This window comes from Mauremys mutica, chromosome 16 (assembly GCF_020497125.1).
Source record: "Mauremys mutica isolate MM-2020 ecotype Southern chromosome 16, ASM2049712v1, whole genome shotgun sequence".
In the NCBI taxonomy this organism is placed as follows: domain Eukaryota; kingdom Metazoa; phylum Chordata; order Testudines; family Geoemydidae; genus Mauremys; species Mauremys mutica.
Genome location: NC_059087.1, coordinates 9,961,518 through 9,978,936, shown reverse-complemented (window position 1 = coordinate 9,978,936; position 17,419 = coordinate 9,961,518). Strand labels below are relative to the sequence as shown.

At 42.6% G+C, this 17,419-nt stretch overlaps 1 protein-coding gene across 1 annotated transcript in view; it reads right to left on the bottom strand.

Annotated features, from left to right (window-relative positions):
* TMEM132B (transmembrane protein 132B) overlaps positions 1–17,419 on the bottom strand; it is a 343,025-nt gene that overhangs the window by 173,560 nt on the left and 152,046 nt on the right. The window contains exon 3 of the mRNA XM_044990538.1: positions 17,241–17,387. Within this exon, the coding sequence (XP_044846473.1) occupies positions 17,241–17,387 (147 nt within the window). The remainder of the gene's footprint in view (positions 1–17,240; positions 17,388–17,419) is intronic.

The window sequence follows — 17,419 nt, the reverse complement described above, 5'->3', positions numbered from 1 at the left end:
CTCCTAACACATTTTATTTCTGTATTTAAGCAACCGCTGTTAACAAAAAAACAAAATAAAAAAAATCCCCATAACTCGTGTGCATTTCTCTGCTTTGTAAAAAAAAATATATAAAAGTTAAATTAAAAAAATCTTATGTACAGGACTAAAAGCTACCAGAATCTAATCAACTACTCACAGCAGGAATCCAAAAGTGCCACTTACAGTGTATTGCAGACTGACATATAATCATGGCTGAAACAGAATTACAGTTCACATCACCACCTAAGTTCTGTGGAGCTCTGCTGGAGTTCGTAGGAGATGGGGAGGAAACAGTCCAGCAGCCATTCCCTTCATCAAATAAATGAAATGCAAGAGACTAACCTACTGCCAAACTAAAAACCTTACAAATTCACTGAATTACAAGAGGCAAAGCACACCTGTTCCTCCAAATTCTGCCGTGGGTGATCAATGATGTTTTCCACTCCAATGGTTCACACAAATCTCTCTCCTGTCCACCCAGCTCTCCTGCTATTTATGATATTTATTGTTAATTTAAAAAGATCAAAGGAAGATGTGTTCTGTGAGATACAAAAAATGGTGCGCGTTGCAGCATTTTAAAACGGTCGCATGAGGAATAAATATAATGACGCTTAGGCGCCACATCAACAGAAAACAAAGCCTGTAATTTTGGCTTCTGATAACATATTCGTGTCTTGTTTTTCATCACAGTCTTTCTGTAAAGTGCCTTTGTTCACCTGGCTTGGGGTAACAACATAATGTGAAACACAAGTAATTAGAAAGGAAAATTGTAGCTAATTGTGCACTGACATAACAAGGATGGGGAGCTGCAGCCAAAGGTTTGACCCATTTTGTTCAGCTGTTGTAACAATGTAAAATGAAAGGGGCAGAGTTATTGCAATCATGCAAGAGTGACCACCTCTGTTTCACACTGCCAAAGAAATCAAGCCACAAGGGGCTTTCACCGACTTTGACCATCAACAGTGAATAGCCTGTGGAATGTGGGATCCCAGGGAGGAAATGCTGCTGGGTGGAACTGTTATAGACAAGAGGTAAGGTAAACACATCTACATTGACACTTATTGCAAAGGCCAAGGTCCGATCTTACCCCTGATGAATGCACCACTTTATAAAACTACAGACACAACAGATCTATATCTTTAATAAGCTGGAAAACATACAGCAGTATGGACCTGAAACTCTCCCTTCTATAACATTGTTAATTAATAGTGAAGACTGGTGTTCAAGTCAGTGTAGCATAGCGATGGGCCTGGTGTAAGAACCTAGATACACCAGCTTTTTTCAATCGAGCTCACGACCTTACTTAGGGCTGGATCTAAAGGCACAGAAGTCAGTGAAAAGACACCCACTGACTTCAATGGGCTTTGGCTCAGGCCCGTGATGAGATCGTTTGAAAACCTGACCCCAGTTGTAGGTTCTGAGCCCTTCTGAAGAATCCTGCTGTACACTAGGCATTGCACAAATGCAGTCCCAGATCTGGCAGAGACCTCTTGGTGCTACCACAATATAAACGACGAACAAACAATTAATTTTAAGAAAATTATTGCTAATAATAAATGGGATCAGTATGTTTGATATGTGGCAGATATTTAAAGATTTTTCCAGTAAGTTTGATTTTAACCGATACTCCCTTTCCTAGCGTACATTTCTGGAAATCCCAGGAAAAGTTTATTTAATTTTTTAAAAACTGGATTGTGTTAAGCTTTGGATAGTAATTTATAATAATTTTTTTTAATTCTCCATTTGCTTTTTGTTACAGTTAAAATATGTTTATATGAAAGAAAAAATAATGCATTGGCAGCAACTCTTTGTAAGTTAATAAAGGCAACTGTCACCGCACAGCTAATGCCTTTTCTATTAGAGAACAGAGAAAATTTGCTGTATCCCATATAACTCTGTTGATAACTCCCTTCAAATGATGACTTTTCTAATTGGATAAAAGCAGGCAGCAGTAGTTTACCAAAACACAAAAGGTCCGATTCTCTGTTGTGTTAAGTCCAGTTTTATGCTAGTGCCTATGAAAGCCTTCCATCTCATAGCATAATTTCTTTTGCAATGTGAAACTCTTGCATGATTGCAATAACTCTGCCCTTTCACTGAATTTAATGGAGACCTACTAATATAAAATTGGTGTAATCCAACAGAAAATTCACGCCTAAAAGCTGCAAAATATCTCCTCTTATGTGCTCAGTCCTTTAAAAGACCCTTGAAAATAACTTCTTGCTCCTACAATATGTTTGGTCAGCGGGTGTGTATGTGTTGAGCACTTGATAAATTGAGAAATAAGAGTTTTCATTATTAAGTGATTCACAGCCAACGTACACTAAATTCATCATTACCATTTTTATTTTTTTAAATGATTGTCTCCCTTCCCGTTATAGCAAGGTTTGAGACTGACAGATGATCCATCAGTTTATCTGCTGATTTTTAACTACAGCATTTTGCATTCATTATTCCCTACTTAAATCACTCTTTTAAAGAGAGGAATAACTTATTTCCTCCTCTTGACACTGAAGAAATTAAATGGTACACCATTAAGATGAGTGCTTCTCTGACTAAATGAAACCCTGGTTATGTATCCATGAAATCATCCTAGAAAAAAAATTACCTAAAAGAAGTTGAAAACTAGGTACCTTGAGACCAAACATCTTTACTCTCCATTCACTATTAAGTTGGAGAATTTCTTGAGTTTAATGTGCAGACTGAAAACTTCTCTGGGCAGGGACCGTGTCTTTCTTTGTAGCTTGTACAGCACTGAGCACACTCATAAACAAAACAGTCAGTTACGTAAGGAGCTAAAATGTGTCAAACTCAAGCAACTCAGCAACTGATTCAAGACTCATTCCTGTTAGGCTGGTGATGTTTCTGACATTTGTTGAGTGGTTTTTGGTTTTTACACTGGGGAATTTCAACACAGGGTTTTTAGACGACTCACAAAAGAGAGCCCCGTAACAACAAATATTTCAAAGCAAGCTCCTTAACAGGTATCATGGGAAAAGCCACCCAGACCAAACTGTACAGAAAGAATGAACTTAGGCCTGGTCTACGGGGGGTGGGGGGGGGAGAAATCGATCTAAGTTACGACATACTTAGATCTACTTACCGTGGTGTCTTCACTGTGGTAAGTTGACGGCTGACGCTCTCCCATCAACTCTGTCTGTGCCTCTCGCCCTGATGGAGTACCAGAGTCGACAGGAGAGAGCTCGGCAGTTGATTTATCACATCTAGACTAGATGCAATAAATCAACCCCCACTGGATCGATCACTGCCCATCGTTCCAGCGGGTAATGTAGACAAGCCCTGAAAGTTAGCCTTTAAATCCCTGTGTGGAAGTTCCCACAGGTCACATGTTCAAGAAATACACCTGGTGGCCTACATTTTTAGCTAGACATATCAGAGTGAAGTTCTTTAGCAAGCACAATTTGTTCCCATAACTCTTCACTCCTTATGGGACAGTCCTGCAACTCTTACAACAAGCAGTATTTATGCAAACAGCTCCAGGGAAGCCCATGGGACCACTCCCATGAATAAGCACTGATGGATTGTGGAATTGTCCCTGTAATGAACTGCTGCTGCCAATCACACTGCGTGCACCTCTATCTCCCTTGCACCAGCAGAAAGGAAGCTAACCCTTGTGCACCCTGATCCTACTCCACCAAAGTCATTGAGAACTTTGTCACTGACTTCCATTTTTTTTTATTATTTATCTTCCAGTAGCTCCTAGGAGTCTAGGTCATGGTCCAGGACCCCATTGTGCTGTGTGCTGTACAAACAGAACAAAAAGACAGCTCCTGCCCCACGGTTTACAAAATTAGCACTGGATTTGCCCTTAGTCCTATTCCAACAAAATATCTTCTCAAAACAACACACAGATGTTTAAATATACACGCACACAGAACCTCCTAATAGCTCATTTCAATTTGATTTTTATTTTATACCCGTTATATCACTGGCTTCTCAATCAAACCCTTTAAGTTAGGGAGGAGGGGGAATTCTAACACAAGCAAAAATTAATTGGTGTAAAATTACTGCTAAGTTAGTTTATAATGTATCTGGCACTGAGGATTCAAATAAATCAGAAAGTAAAAAACATAATTCTTGCCAGTCTAAATATCACACCTCCGGACAATAAAATGGGCTTAAATTTTGGCTAAATGCCTAATAAACTAGTTATTGGCTTTTGTACTTTAATGCACTGATTGTTAAGTAAGCAAGTCAATGCATCCATAATGGAATTCAAATGTGTGCCGGACCTTCCAATTGGCTGGGTTACAAATCACAAATCAATAAGATGGGCCTCACAGTTTCCTAAAACACAAGCTTCCTGATTTCAGTTTGTGTTAAATCACTCCTCTTCTAATATAAGAAAAAACAATTCTGGCCTCCGTATCCTTAAATCTCTTTGTATGTGAGTGCCAAAAAAAAAAAAAAAATCCTTTGCAAAAAATTTCAATTTACACATAAGCTTTCAGTATTGTTCAAGAGGTTAATTTCTGACTTCTACAATAGTTTCAATTGCCATCTAGTTATCCCTAACATGGCTTATTGTCATGATTTATATTTTCAGCATGGTGCTGCCTTTACGAGGATTCACATAGCTAACTCTGAGTACCTTCCTTATCGTTACAACTGATGTAAATGGGACTTAAGCAGATGCTTACAACTAAACATTTGCATAGGTGATGTCCTAATTAAGGAAGCTATTCTGCAAGAAGGTCCAAGTGGCCCAAAACAGAAGGGACAGGGCTACAGTGTTTAAACTGTGACTATATTAGTATGTAGGATATGCCTAGGGGAGTCTTTGCTCCTTTGTTGAATTAAAGGCTTGATCATCTGGAATAAAAAAAGCCTTTCTAGAAACTCCATGAGGTTTACTTCAATTTGTTTCCTTCCTATTCTCCTTGCGACAGTGCACACACACACACACACACACACACAACCCTCTCTATTTTCATTCTCTCTCTCACTCCTTTAGCAAGAACACCTGTTATGAAGAGAGTAATTTCAGCACCCATTCTTACTCGGAATATATTACTCAATTGCAAGACATCACTTCAAGGCAACGGAAGTGTACACCACTGCCACACAGCTATGTCTGTAAAGCCTTTGAATTTTTGCAGACCTTCTGCAGTGAATCACACGTGTGATCATGCACATGGCTATTAAAAAAACATTGCTTCAAAAGAAAGGCAGTAGACTGCTGTAGGCTCAGAGGCTTCTGGTGACTCCTGAACTCATCATCATGCCATTTGGCATCCAGCAGAGAAGAACATGCAATCTCCAGTGGATGAACAACTATCTGAACAGTCATTCACTCTTCAGTGTGCATTTGAAATCCCCACTCATCTTTCCCCATCTTACTCCCCAACCTGAAATTAAATTTTGCCAACTGTTATTCTAATACGTGAATGTTAATATTGACGTGAATTACCAAAAATGAAGCTAATTGGGTCAAACTGAAAACGAGACCCATTGAGTAATGATTGACCCAATTCTCCAAACAAATGACATCCAAGGTAGCTCATTTTAGCCTGCTTCAAAGCCCACTGAAGTCAATGCGAGTCCTTTCTTTGAATGGAAGCCAGGTCCTGTGTGCCACAGTTGTGAAGGCCAGCTTTGCTGCTATGCTTGGCTTACCGACCTAAATTATGTTCAGAACAAACAAGGCAGTTATACAGGAGAGGCCAAAGTTTAGAAACCTGACCTCCCATTTTGACTCAGTCAATTGCAGGTGCAAATAACTGCATTTTGCAACTTTCCAGCTGCAATTATTTGCTGGTGCAATTAAGGTCATTTAGATATCAAGTAACCCACAGAGTTGGCCATCTAAAACTCGGTTGTGGCTACAATGATTTGTGCTCATTAAAACTGCCAACGTAGAAAGGAAGGACAAGATAAGAAGAATGAAAAACCTGATCTGCAAATTTTGCACCACGATTAATTTTATAAATACAAATAATTTTTCTGAAAGTATTCTCCACCTGTGAGCACAGACCTCACTTTGATGTCAATGGAATATCAGCTCACATAGAGCCTGATCCAACCCCCACAGAAATCAAAGATGAATCAGGCCCACAGAGAGCAAGATATTAGAATCAGAATCAACTGTATGGATCTGAGAAACTAATTTTGACCTCGGTAATTATCAGTGAGCCAAGCAATCTAGCAATGCTTGAGCGTTCACTCTCAGATGATATGTGCATCTTCCCCTCCCGCCAGTGTGAAGTCTCCTCCCATCTATATTGGGACCAACCACTTCTAATCTTGATTTACCCAAGCATCTTGTCTGCCCCTCAGTCTCACTTGGACACACTAAGGGCTCTCCAACCTGTCTCGCAGGACTATGCACTACACTGATCCCATGTTTTTAAACCACTCTACATGAAAAGTTTGCAATGTCAGTTTTCTTTGCATCTCCCTACTCTATAGTTTCAGCAGCAAACAATGCTTGCTGAATAGGGGCAAACCCTCTATTTTTCCAGTGGAAAGCTGCAAACTTTTCCAAAGTTTAACAAGACAACAGGACATTTACCTTGAGCTGGTTCCCTGCTGCACTGTTCATGGGGTCTCTCTCTCTTTCCAACCAGGAATGCTTTGTTAGTTCATAAAACACTTTCCTCAGTCATAATAAGGTACCAAACCAAAACAGCACAGAGTGACAAGTGTCACTACGTTGCTACGTTCCTGGACTGGTGAACCAGGGCCAAAAAGTAATTGTCAAAGCTACCGGTCAGTAATCCCAATGACCAATAGCTACTAGATATTTTACTGAAGCAGCAGTCAGCCTAACTAAATAAGAGGAGGAAACAACAGACTAAAATGACTGGCGGGCTAGTGGAGAATTCATGTGATTACCTGGCTATTAGATTCCCAACAGGAGATGGACAGACAATTTCATTGTTCCTGGCCTCGAATGAAAACCATTCCAGAGACTATATAGTCCCAGGCATCATTTGATCCCAGTACCAAGTGATCCTTCACATTGCTATTTATTTGTCTATTTTTTCCTACATGCACTAAGGAACTGCAAGAGGTCATTTAAAAAGTTTTTATTTTATAGGAAGATTGTTCTGTAAAGGGTTTGGGGCTCTTTTATACGTGAAAGCAGCAAGATTAATCCATGTATGTAAAAAACAAAGCTTAGTTAATGTCCTTAAAATGCATGTCTTCTTTGTGAATAACATTCAAGACTGAAAATATGTGCTTTTGTGGAGCACTCCTTATCCAATGTTATTTATTGGAATAAATTCCATTATTCATAATCAAGGTTACTGCCCTAAAGTCTGGTGTATTAAGAGCAAAATCCACTTCACCAGTGAATCAGGAGACAGATTTCTTAGGGGCCAGCTGAAGAACGTGGACCTGGAACCTATGCACAAATCTCATAACCTTCCACTCTAAGTGCAAGAGGCATTTCTTTAACCTTGCCTTCTCTAACAAACATATAGCAATGTGTGTACACACACACACACACACAATTTGCCACACACACTGCACATCCTATTCTCCTGGGGAGAACAAACACATAACAGATTTTAGACCCATTGCTTAAGAAACCACTGGAAGATGCTATGATGATAAGCACAGTATAAGAACCTGTATAGACTAGAACAGAATCCAAATAATCCCCTCCCAACAAAACTCAGGGCCGGAGCAATGGTAGTTACCCTTCCCCCTGTGAAGTGAAGTAGTGGCAATAGCACGTTGTCAATTGGATGATGGGACCACAGGACCTGTGCAAATCCTTTAGTCCACACTCGGCCTTCCCCCACACCCCAGTGCTGTCTGATTCACAAGGCACACAGAAACCCACTGCACAAACACGCCATTTCAGCCCACATGCAGCCAAAGCTACTGTTTGCCTTCACAAGGCTTGCAAACCTGTTTGAGCTGACAACATTTTTTCTGCAGCTTGAGACTCTCTTTTTAAATTGAGTCATCTTTCCATGCGAAACAAACATGTCTTTCCAGCTGAAGAAAAGCCAGAGCTTCTCTGACAAGGATAGAAAAGCCTCTGCACAAGCCGGGTGAGCACAGATGGTTGCTTTACATACATTGGGCCAAATTCAGGGGTCACTTGTAAATTGATGCAAGCTGAGCTTGCACTCTCTACAGAAGTTAGAGTTGTTCTCTCCAATCCTTTCTTTACAGTCCCTCTCCATTTAGTTTTCATTCTGCTCTATTTTTCACTCTATAGTTCCATCGATGTTTTTCCTCTTTGTCCCATCTGCTCATTTTTTCACACCGTCCCCTTAGTAATATTTCAACCTAATGGCTTCTAAGCCAGACTCCAGCCCACAGCACGTACATGGGCTTGAAATAAGACACAAGTTTTGCCTCTCTCTAGGAGTTACTGCTGCTTTGTGTAGAAGCAACAGGTGAAACTGAGTTTCCGTCAGCCAGGTGTAGTTCTTATGTGCTTGGGGCCTAGCAAGCTTCTTTTGCAATAAACCGTGTCCTTAGAGTGTTGTGGTGCATGTCCCAGAGCCTTACATGGGTTTAGTTAACAGCACATGCCCGTGTGCGCCATGTGTATGACACAATAGCCACCAACCCACATTCAAGATCAGTGTTGTGCTGTACAAACATATGGTAAGAGATAGGCCAGGTCCCATATAGCCTGCAATCTTAGGTCCTGATTCAGGAAAGCACGTGAGCATCTGCTTAAGCCCATCCCTATTCAAGACAGCACGTAATTTTGTGTGTAAAGTTAAGTACATGTTTAGTTTTCCATTCACATTCACTCCAGTGTGACTCTCCTAAGATGACCACAAAAGAAATTGTTGGGGCTCAACACCTGAGTACCAGGCCATCTGATCTCTGAACTGCCATCCCCGCAGCAAGAGACCTTTGGGGCCTGAAAGCTTGTGTATTTCAAATGATTTGTAGGTCTAATACGTAGTAGCACAGTACCTACGTTGCCTGCTATTTCTTGAGTATCAACACAGCTCCAAACACTGAAGTCCGCAAAAAGATTAAGTGAAACAGCGGCACCACAAACGTGATTTCTCGCATTTACATTAACTGCCTGTTAGCTTCAATATCTAGCTGTCACACACACACACACAACTTTAACAAGTGCCGACGACCCAAACACCTGATTTGTCGTTGATATTCAATGACAGGTCGGATAACTGGGTGAGGTTCCATTTTTAATTGATGAACAAGGTATGTGAAAAACCAAGGCCTGGATCTGTTCTCAAATAGGCCAGGTTTCTAATGGACTTGCTCCAGTGTGAGGGCAGAATCGGGCAGAATCAAGCCCAGTTGGCTGAGTGGCTAACAGTGCTACAGCAGAAAGACATGTGTGGTTCAACGAGGTTCAGGAACACTGTCACAGGGCTAAAGTAAATTTGACACCATCAGCTCAGGATTAAACAAAGACTGTGAATGGTTAGCCAACTACAAAAGCAGTTTCTCCTCCCTTGGTGTTCACATCTCAACTGCTAGAAGAGGACCTCATCTTCCCTGATTGAACTAACCTCGTTATCTCCAGACTGATTCTTGCCTGCATATTTATACCTGCCTCTGGAAATGTCCACTACATTCATCTGATGAAGTCGGTATTCACCCACAAAAGCTTATGTTCCAATACGTCTGTTAGTCTATAACAGGGGTCTCAAACATGCGGCCCGCGGGCCGCATGCGGCCCACGGAGCTCTTCCCTGCGGCCCGCGGAGCTCCCCAGGGGAGCTCCGCAGGGCCCCCCAAGAGAAAAGCGGAGGCTCCCGCCTCCGCCCCTCTCCTGGAGCCTCGGCGCATAGAGCGCCGAGTCTCCGTCCGAGCGCCTGAGCCCCGCCCGCTCCGAGCCGCGTGGGGAGGGGGCGGGGCTGGGAGCTCTGGGCTGAGCGCTGCGCTCGGCGTGGAGCTCACAGCCCCGCCCCCTCACCACGCGGCTCTGAGCGGGACCGCCGGAGACGCGCTCGGGTAAGGGGGAAGGGAAGCGGGACCCGCCGGGGCCGGGCCGGTCCGGGCCGGGCTGGGGGGGGGGAGGGGGAAGGGAAGCGCTCAGGGCTGGGGCAGAGGATTAGGGTACGGGGGGATGAGGGCTCTGGCTGGGGCAGAGGATTAGGGTGCGGGGGGATGAGGGGTTCATGATGTGGGGGCGCTCAGGGCTGGGGCAGAGGATTAGGGTGCGGGGGGATGAGGGCTCTGGCTGGGGCTGAGGATTAGGGTGCAGGGTCCTAGTGCCTGCCCTCCGCCAGTACTGGCAAGGCAGGCTTCCCTTACCCTGAGCCTCTCCAACCCCAAACCCTCAGCCCCAGCCAGAGCCCTCATTCCCCCCGCACCCTAATCCTCAGCCCCAGCCCTGAGCCCCCCCACATCATGAACCCCTCATCCCCCTGCACCCTAATCCTCAGCCCCAGCCAGAGCCCTCATCCCCCCCACACCCTAATCCTCTGCCCCAGCCCTGAGCGCCCCCACATCATGAACCCCTCATCCCCCCGCACCCTAATCCTCAGCCCCAGCCAGAGCCCTCATCCCCCCGCACCCTAATCCTCAGCCCCAGCCAGAGCCCTCATCCCCCCACACCCTAATCCTCTGCCCCAGCCCTGAGCGCCCCCACATCATGAACCCCTCATCCCCCCGCACCCTAATCCTCTGCCCCAGCCCTGAGCGCCCCCACATCATGAACCCCTCATCCACAGCCCTCACCCCACAGCCCAACCCTCTTCCCTAGCCCTGAGCCCCCTCGCATCATGAACCCCTCATCCACAGCCCTCACCCCACAGCCCAACCCTCTTCCCTAGCCCTGAGCCCCTCGCATCATGAACCCCTCATCCACAGCCCTCACCCCACAGCCCAACCCTCTTCCCTAGCCCTGAGCCCCCTCGCATCATGAACCCCTCATCCACAGCCCTCACCCCACAGCCCAACCCTCTTCCCTAGCCCTGAGCCCCCTCCTGCATCATGTACCCCTCGCCCTCAGCCCCACAGCCCTCACCCCTGCACTCCCTCCTATCCCCAAACTCCGTCCCAAAGCCTGCACCCCCACCCCCTGCCGCAGCCTGGAGCCTGCATCGAGCACAGAGCCTGCATCCAGACCCCCTCCCCCACCCAAACTCCCTCCCAGAGCCTTAGGCAGTAAATCTAAGTGCGTGTTTTGTCCTTTGAGTGAGGTGCATTACTGAGTGTATATATTTATTAAAACTGCGCGCGCTTAGGGGAGGAGGTGGAGAAGAGACAGGGCAGGGGCGGGGCCTCATGGAAGGGGTGGATTGGGGGTGGGGCCAGGGGCAGCAAGGGGGCGTGTCAGTGATGCGGCCCTCGGGCCAATGCACTAGTCCTCATGCGGCCCTCGGGGTCATTTGAGTTTGAGACCCCTGGTCTATAAGGTGCCACAGGACTCTGTTACTTTTTTCAGTCATAATCCTGTTACCGAGAGTGTGCGGCATACTAGCCAATACACAGAACAGTATTGGCACTGGCCTCAAAGCAGAACCTTTCCCTACCATTCCAGCTACAGGGTGAGCATTTGTTTACCTTCTGATATTGAGTGGGATTGGCAATATCTAGCGGGAAAAATAATGTTTCCCAGAATAAAGTGGATAGGGATCATCACAGTCCTGTTCACAAAGATGAGTTTAGCAAAAGACTCTGATTTTTGAAGCAGAAACTGCCAGGAAAAAGAAAAGAAGAAACAGTGATTTTGTTCAGTATTTTGTGCCAGCTCAAATAATATGTACATACATTTAATTCAGATGCAATAAATATGCACACATTGTATGAATGTGCATATGTATATATAACACACAGAGACAAGCAGTCACACTTAAAATGTTCCTTCCTTTTGAGTGATGTTACTAGTTCTAGTGATACTCCCAAGTACAGAAAAATCTCTTCAAAATAGAAGAATCTATTTGAACACTCACTCACGCCACTTCTAACGTATTCTTTGGTTTAAAGATACATATTATCACAACTGATTTGCTGTGTGTGGCTATTTAGTCAGCTCGAGTTAAATGGAAAATGTTTTCAAAAGAGGTAGAATATATTTTTTCTCCCATGCAAAATATGGAAAGATAACTACTAATTCTAACTTTTATCCAAGTTTAAAGACCAGTTTCTTCAAATTATGTGCAGTTGGGCTAGCCTCTATCAGATGAAAAAACACTTTCAAGTGACAGAATAAATATTTCTTGATGAAAATTAAAAGATACCGCTATAGATTTCTTCCTGCCTCCTCCCCACCATCCCCCTGCTTTTCTGTAGTTTGACTTACCTTAGTGTAAGTTTGATTTATACGGTGGTAGATAACCTAATAGACGGAAGCAGTATTACAGAGCTGGAGAGGAAATAATCCCCTAAGTGAAAATAATTTGTTTGGTGTCAATAATACTATACTCAGCAGTGCAGGGAAGGATCAGTTTAATTAATGTTGCTAGTTAGCATAAATATAACCATCCTGATTAAAGTGCTAGTTCATCACAGACAGAGTCAGATCGCACACTCCTCCCTCAGGCAATTGTCCCAGAGAATTCAATGGCAGAGTTTTTTCTGAGTAAAGAAGTTGGCCCATACTAAATATACACCCACTTGCTGGTCTAAGCATCTCATTTGGGACACTTAGCCACCACCAAACCATAGATTCAAATCCCAGGAGGATTAACTGAACCCCGCCACCTTCTAGGGGAGAGAAATTGAGCATCATGAAAAAATGTCCTGTTCTGGAAAGTGTTTCAGATGAGACCTTCAAAAATCCATTTCCTGTTCTACAGTGTCTTTAAATAACCCAGTCCTGCAAGATGCTGAATGCTCATTTCCCATTGACTTAAGTGGGAGGGATGGTGCTCAGGACCTTGCAGAATTAGGCCCCAAGTTCCCACAGCACTTTCCCCAAAGTAGGTGTTTGCCCAGATGTCTTTCACCTTTTGCTCTCCAACCCTACTGCACCACAGGCTGCTATGCACCAGTTACATGCCAACCAGAGGTAGCTGCATTCCAGTGGTGCTTTCAGATTCTTTGCGAAGAAAGGATCAATGGAGTTGTAAGGCCCAATCCTGCTCCCACTGAATTCAAAGGAAAAAGTCCATTGACTTTAGTGGGCACAGGATCAGCTCTCACGACATTATTAAGCACTAGTGTGACTGACGGTCTCCCAATTACTGGCATTCGACCTATTTTCAAAAGGAATGTCTTGCTACCGCTTTATGTATTAAACCGCACGCTCCTAGATGACAAAGGACTCAATCCTGCAAAAAAGGTAAGGACTGTAAATAGGATGCTGAGGACTCTCAATTCCCAATGAGATCAACAGGAGATAAGAGTGCACAAAACCTCACAAGCAGCACTCAGCCCTTCACAGGATCAGGCCCACACACAATGATAATTTTTTCCCACAAAAAGGGAGACTCTGGCTCCGCGCATATGTATAATCTAGTGGCGTTTGTGTTTGGAGTAGAAACTGCATCCTCATGAATGACGGCAGGATTTTTATTTGCCTAATGATTAAAAAAAATTAGAACAATGTTCTATCCGTTTTTACTACATTCAGCACCAGAGTGTTTTGTTAAGTAGCTGCTGTGTTTAAAGATCTGTCCAATATATAATCTTTTCACATCTTCCTTCCTAGTTTCTCCTTTTCTGGTTTCCTTTGCTTTGACCTCTCAGGAGCTGGTTGAAATATAAACAGTTCCCGCTTGGAAGTGACAAGGCATGCTTATTAAATAACTCCTGAATAGCGTAGGTGTGCACACCTGTATTCACAATAAGGGCAAAGCTCATCTGTGCAGGAAACAGTTTTCTCAGGGGCCGGGGCCAGACTCCACAGGAACTAAGGATCATCACAGACATCATCACCTTCTGCTCCAAGTGCCCAGCACACTTCTGAGACCCTGCCTTCACTAATATTAACAGAGTGGCATGGGCATTTAAAAAAACCCCACAACACTACCAAAACAAAATACTACCACAGAGTTCTGCCCCTGCGGAGAGGTTGAGAGAGAGAACAAATGACAGATGCTAGTCATGTTTCTTAATGTTCCACTGGAAGATGCTCAGACACTGCGGTGGTGAGGGTGGTATAAGACCCTATATAGAATAGGTGTGTACATACACAGTGCGTCTGTGAATATATATAAATAAATACAATAATTGCTCCCTTTTATGCTCTTTGGTAAAGCATGTTATCGAAAGAGATTTGAAATACAAGCTTATGGGATGTGTTGGAGTTCCAAAGAGGTGAATTTATGAATGTATTCCTAACAAAACACACTCCGAAAAGCTTTAATCTATGAATGGTGACAACTCTAGACAAAATGGATTTTTAATAGAATATAATGTAAACCGCCTGAGCCATTGTGATAAGGATTTTTTTTTAAGTGTTGTAGAGAAAAAGGCATGATGCACTTGGCATGAAAGGAGGAAAGGTCTTAATTTAAAATATTTTAACAAACACTCAATTTGCATGCACAAATGTGAAAAGTGGAGATGAAAAACTCATGATAAAGGATAATACCGCAGAGAGGAGGAGGAGAAAGATTAGAAAAGTAAGCAAATTTGAAAGGGCTCTGAAAGATAATGCCAGCTAAAAGGAATAGAAACTGGATTATGAATGTGTTGCTGTCTAAAGCCACTGTTCTTCTTGTAGACAAAGTCTGACTCCAAGGTCCTTCATGACTCTTATCAGAGCCAAGCACTGGGGAAAGCAATAGCAGCTGATGCCTATGTAGTGGAAAACTGGCCTCAGTAAGGTAAGGGCATCCAGAAGTAGTCAGGGACATTTTGACAGAATGCCCACTCCTGCAACTCTCTCTTATATGAGTAGCTCTTACTCATCCAAACAGTTCCACTGAAGTCCTCTGGAGTGAGGATTGCCGGATCATTCCCTTTAATTGTAAAGCAGAAGTAAATACCGCAAATATTAGCAAACAGAACAAGTTCCTCCTCCAGGATGACATGCTTCCACTAAAAGCAGTAGGCTCAATTCACTGGGTCACTCCAGCTTTATACTGGGGAAGTCAGTGGCATAAAATCGAGCTCACTGACTTCTGTGGGAACTGGCTGAGTCCCTCAAGGGAAAATTTATTTATCAACATTTACAGTCTGTCCTTCTGCTATACAATTAAGGAGCATGATCTTGTGACATCCTACTGAGGCAAAACTCCAGTTGACTTCAGTGAAGCTACTTGAAGTTACTAACAGAAGCAAGGGATGCAGAATCAGTCCCGATGGCCATACTGACTGAAATTGGAGCAGGATCTGGGCTCCTATTGATTTAAATGAACCAACAAACAAAGTAGCAGAATCCTTATACAAACTTTACATTGTTCAAAAGAAAGAGTGTCAAGGCCAAAAAAAAAATTTTTAAATAAAGATCAAAGTTAAATATTTACTCTAAGCACTACAACATTTGCAAATCTGGAACCGATCTTTCAGCAGTTTCTATTTGCATACTTTAATTAATCCAGAAATATTAAAACTAATCTCACAAAGGAAAGGGTCAAAGTATTAATTAACTTGAGATTTGTTGCTTTTGTATAATTTAACAGTTCAACACAAAGTAAAAAACAGTGTTAATAAAAACTAAGTTACTGTGACAGGTATAATTTCATGGATTAGTGAAACATGTACAAGGCAAAAAACTTCCAGTGTTCTCCCTAGTTTTTGCTTTACTAAAACAAAAATTAGTAACTTCGGTTCAATTAAATAGATTCTTCTTCAGCAAAGAATTGCGGTATATTAAGATTTCCTTGAACCTCAGCATTTCCCTTCTAATATGATGAGTTTTTATTGCTCTACATGGAACATAGGTCACAGTTATTGTAATGGAAAATCTAAACTAACATTTATCTGAGGTCAATATTGAGCAAGACTCTTGATTGGCAATTTGGGTTCATTCAGAGAAACCTTGATTGGATTTAATCATTGGAGTTTTCATAGCCCAAGTCTCCATGTGGCAACTGTAACTCCAGTATAACAGTGGTGGTTCTCCTCCCAGTCAAACACCCTGCACTGGCAGGCAGCCCTCACAAAGCTTTAAAAGAAAGCTAGCATGTGGCTTTAGCCACAGAAAACATAAGGAGTCTTATTGGAAATGAACTGAATCAGAAACAATGACTGTAACAGTGCCCATCGCCTGTGTTAGAAATAGGTGAGCTCTAAGAATAGCAATGATAATTGTTATGATGAAAATGAGCAGCAGCAAATTACAAAGAAAAGCTAGAATTTCCCTTCAACCTCCAAGATGGGACCCAGATAAATCAGATCCCAAAATTTGGGTTTGCCACTTTGTGGGGGCAGGGGGTGAAGTGAGTGGAGAAGGCTAAAAATAGGAGAGAAGTTAAAGAAACCCAGTATGGGTAGAAATATTCAATTGAAATTTTGCACTAGAAAACTCATTGACAAGTTTTTGTTTAAATATGTCCCTGCAGTGTTTGTTCCTCAAATATAGCATGAGAAATGGAATGTGAAACTGGCGAGAAATTGAATCTGAAATCCAAACATTCAATAATAATTTCACTGGGTCTGAACAGACACTATCAGCTGCTTATCTTCCTTAAAAGGATCTTCAGAGAAGGACAGATGCAGAAGAAGAATTCTCAAATTTAAAGTCTAACACAGTTTTGTGACTAGCTACAATACAATTTGGAGCAAAACATATGCTTTGTGTACTCTAAATATAGTGTAGTTGCAAGAGCAATTGCTTGTATTATAAAAGACATAATTTTGACTAACAATTTAAATTTCCATTACTTTTGATATCTTTGGATATAGTTTGTTACAGCATCATCATCATAAATATTTATGGCATTCATGAGAAGTCAGACATCCATAGGTATGCTGCGGTGGTAATGAATGATACTTGGTAGCTATTACTTTTATAGCTTTTCAAATAAAAGTGAGAGCACTGTCCTATATGCCATTAAATTATTTGTAGTATTTCTCCCATTTTAATCCACTTCTTGCTGTTGGCTTTCTTGCAGCAGGCATTTATTCCTACCATCCCCCCAAGGTGACAGACAATAGGAGAGAGGTAATTTCTGCTGTATCAAGTATAATTAGGTTATTCACTTATGAAGCACTGAAGAAAAAAAAAACCTAAAGCTCTCATAAGAATCATAGAATCACGTTATAGGTTTCGCAAGGCTTCTGAACTTAGGAGGGTGGTGAAAGGACAGCAGTGCTTTCAAAAGCAGCATCGTTTATAAAAGGTACTATTATTTTTCTGGCTAGACATCACATCTGTGGTGACACATCAAATAGCTTGGATGTCTTACCTGCTCTCTATATTTGGATCATTACGCACACAAACAACAGAGGCAGTGGTCTGCATCCCTCCATTGTCTACTTCCTCTTGAATTCCCCATTGGTCTGCATCACTGACTCTGATGGCCATTATCTTCACACCTGGTGCTGCCTTAATTCTGTTGGGGAACAACAGAGATGATTTTAGTTA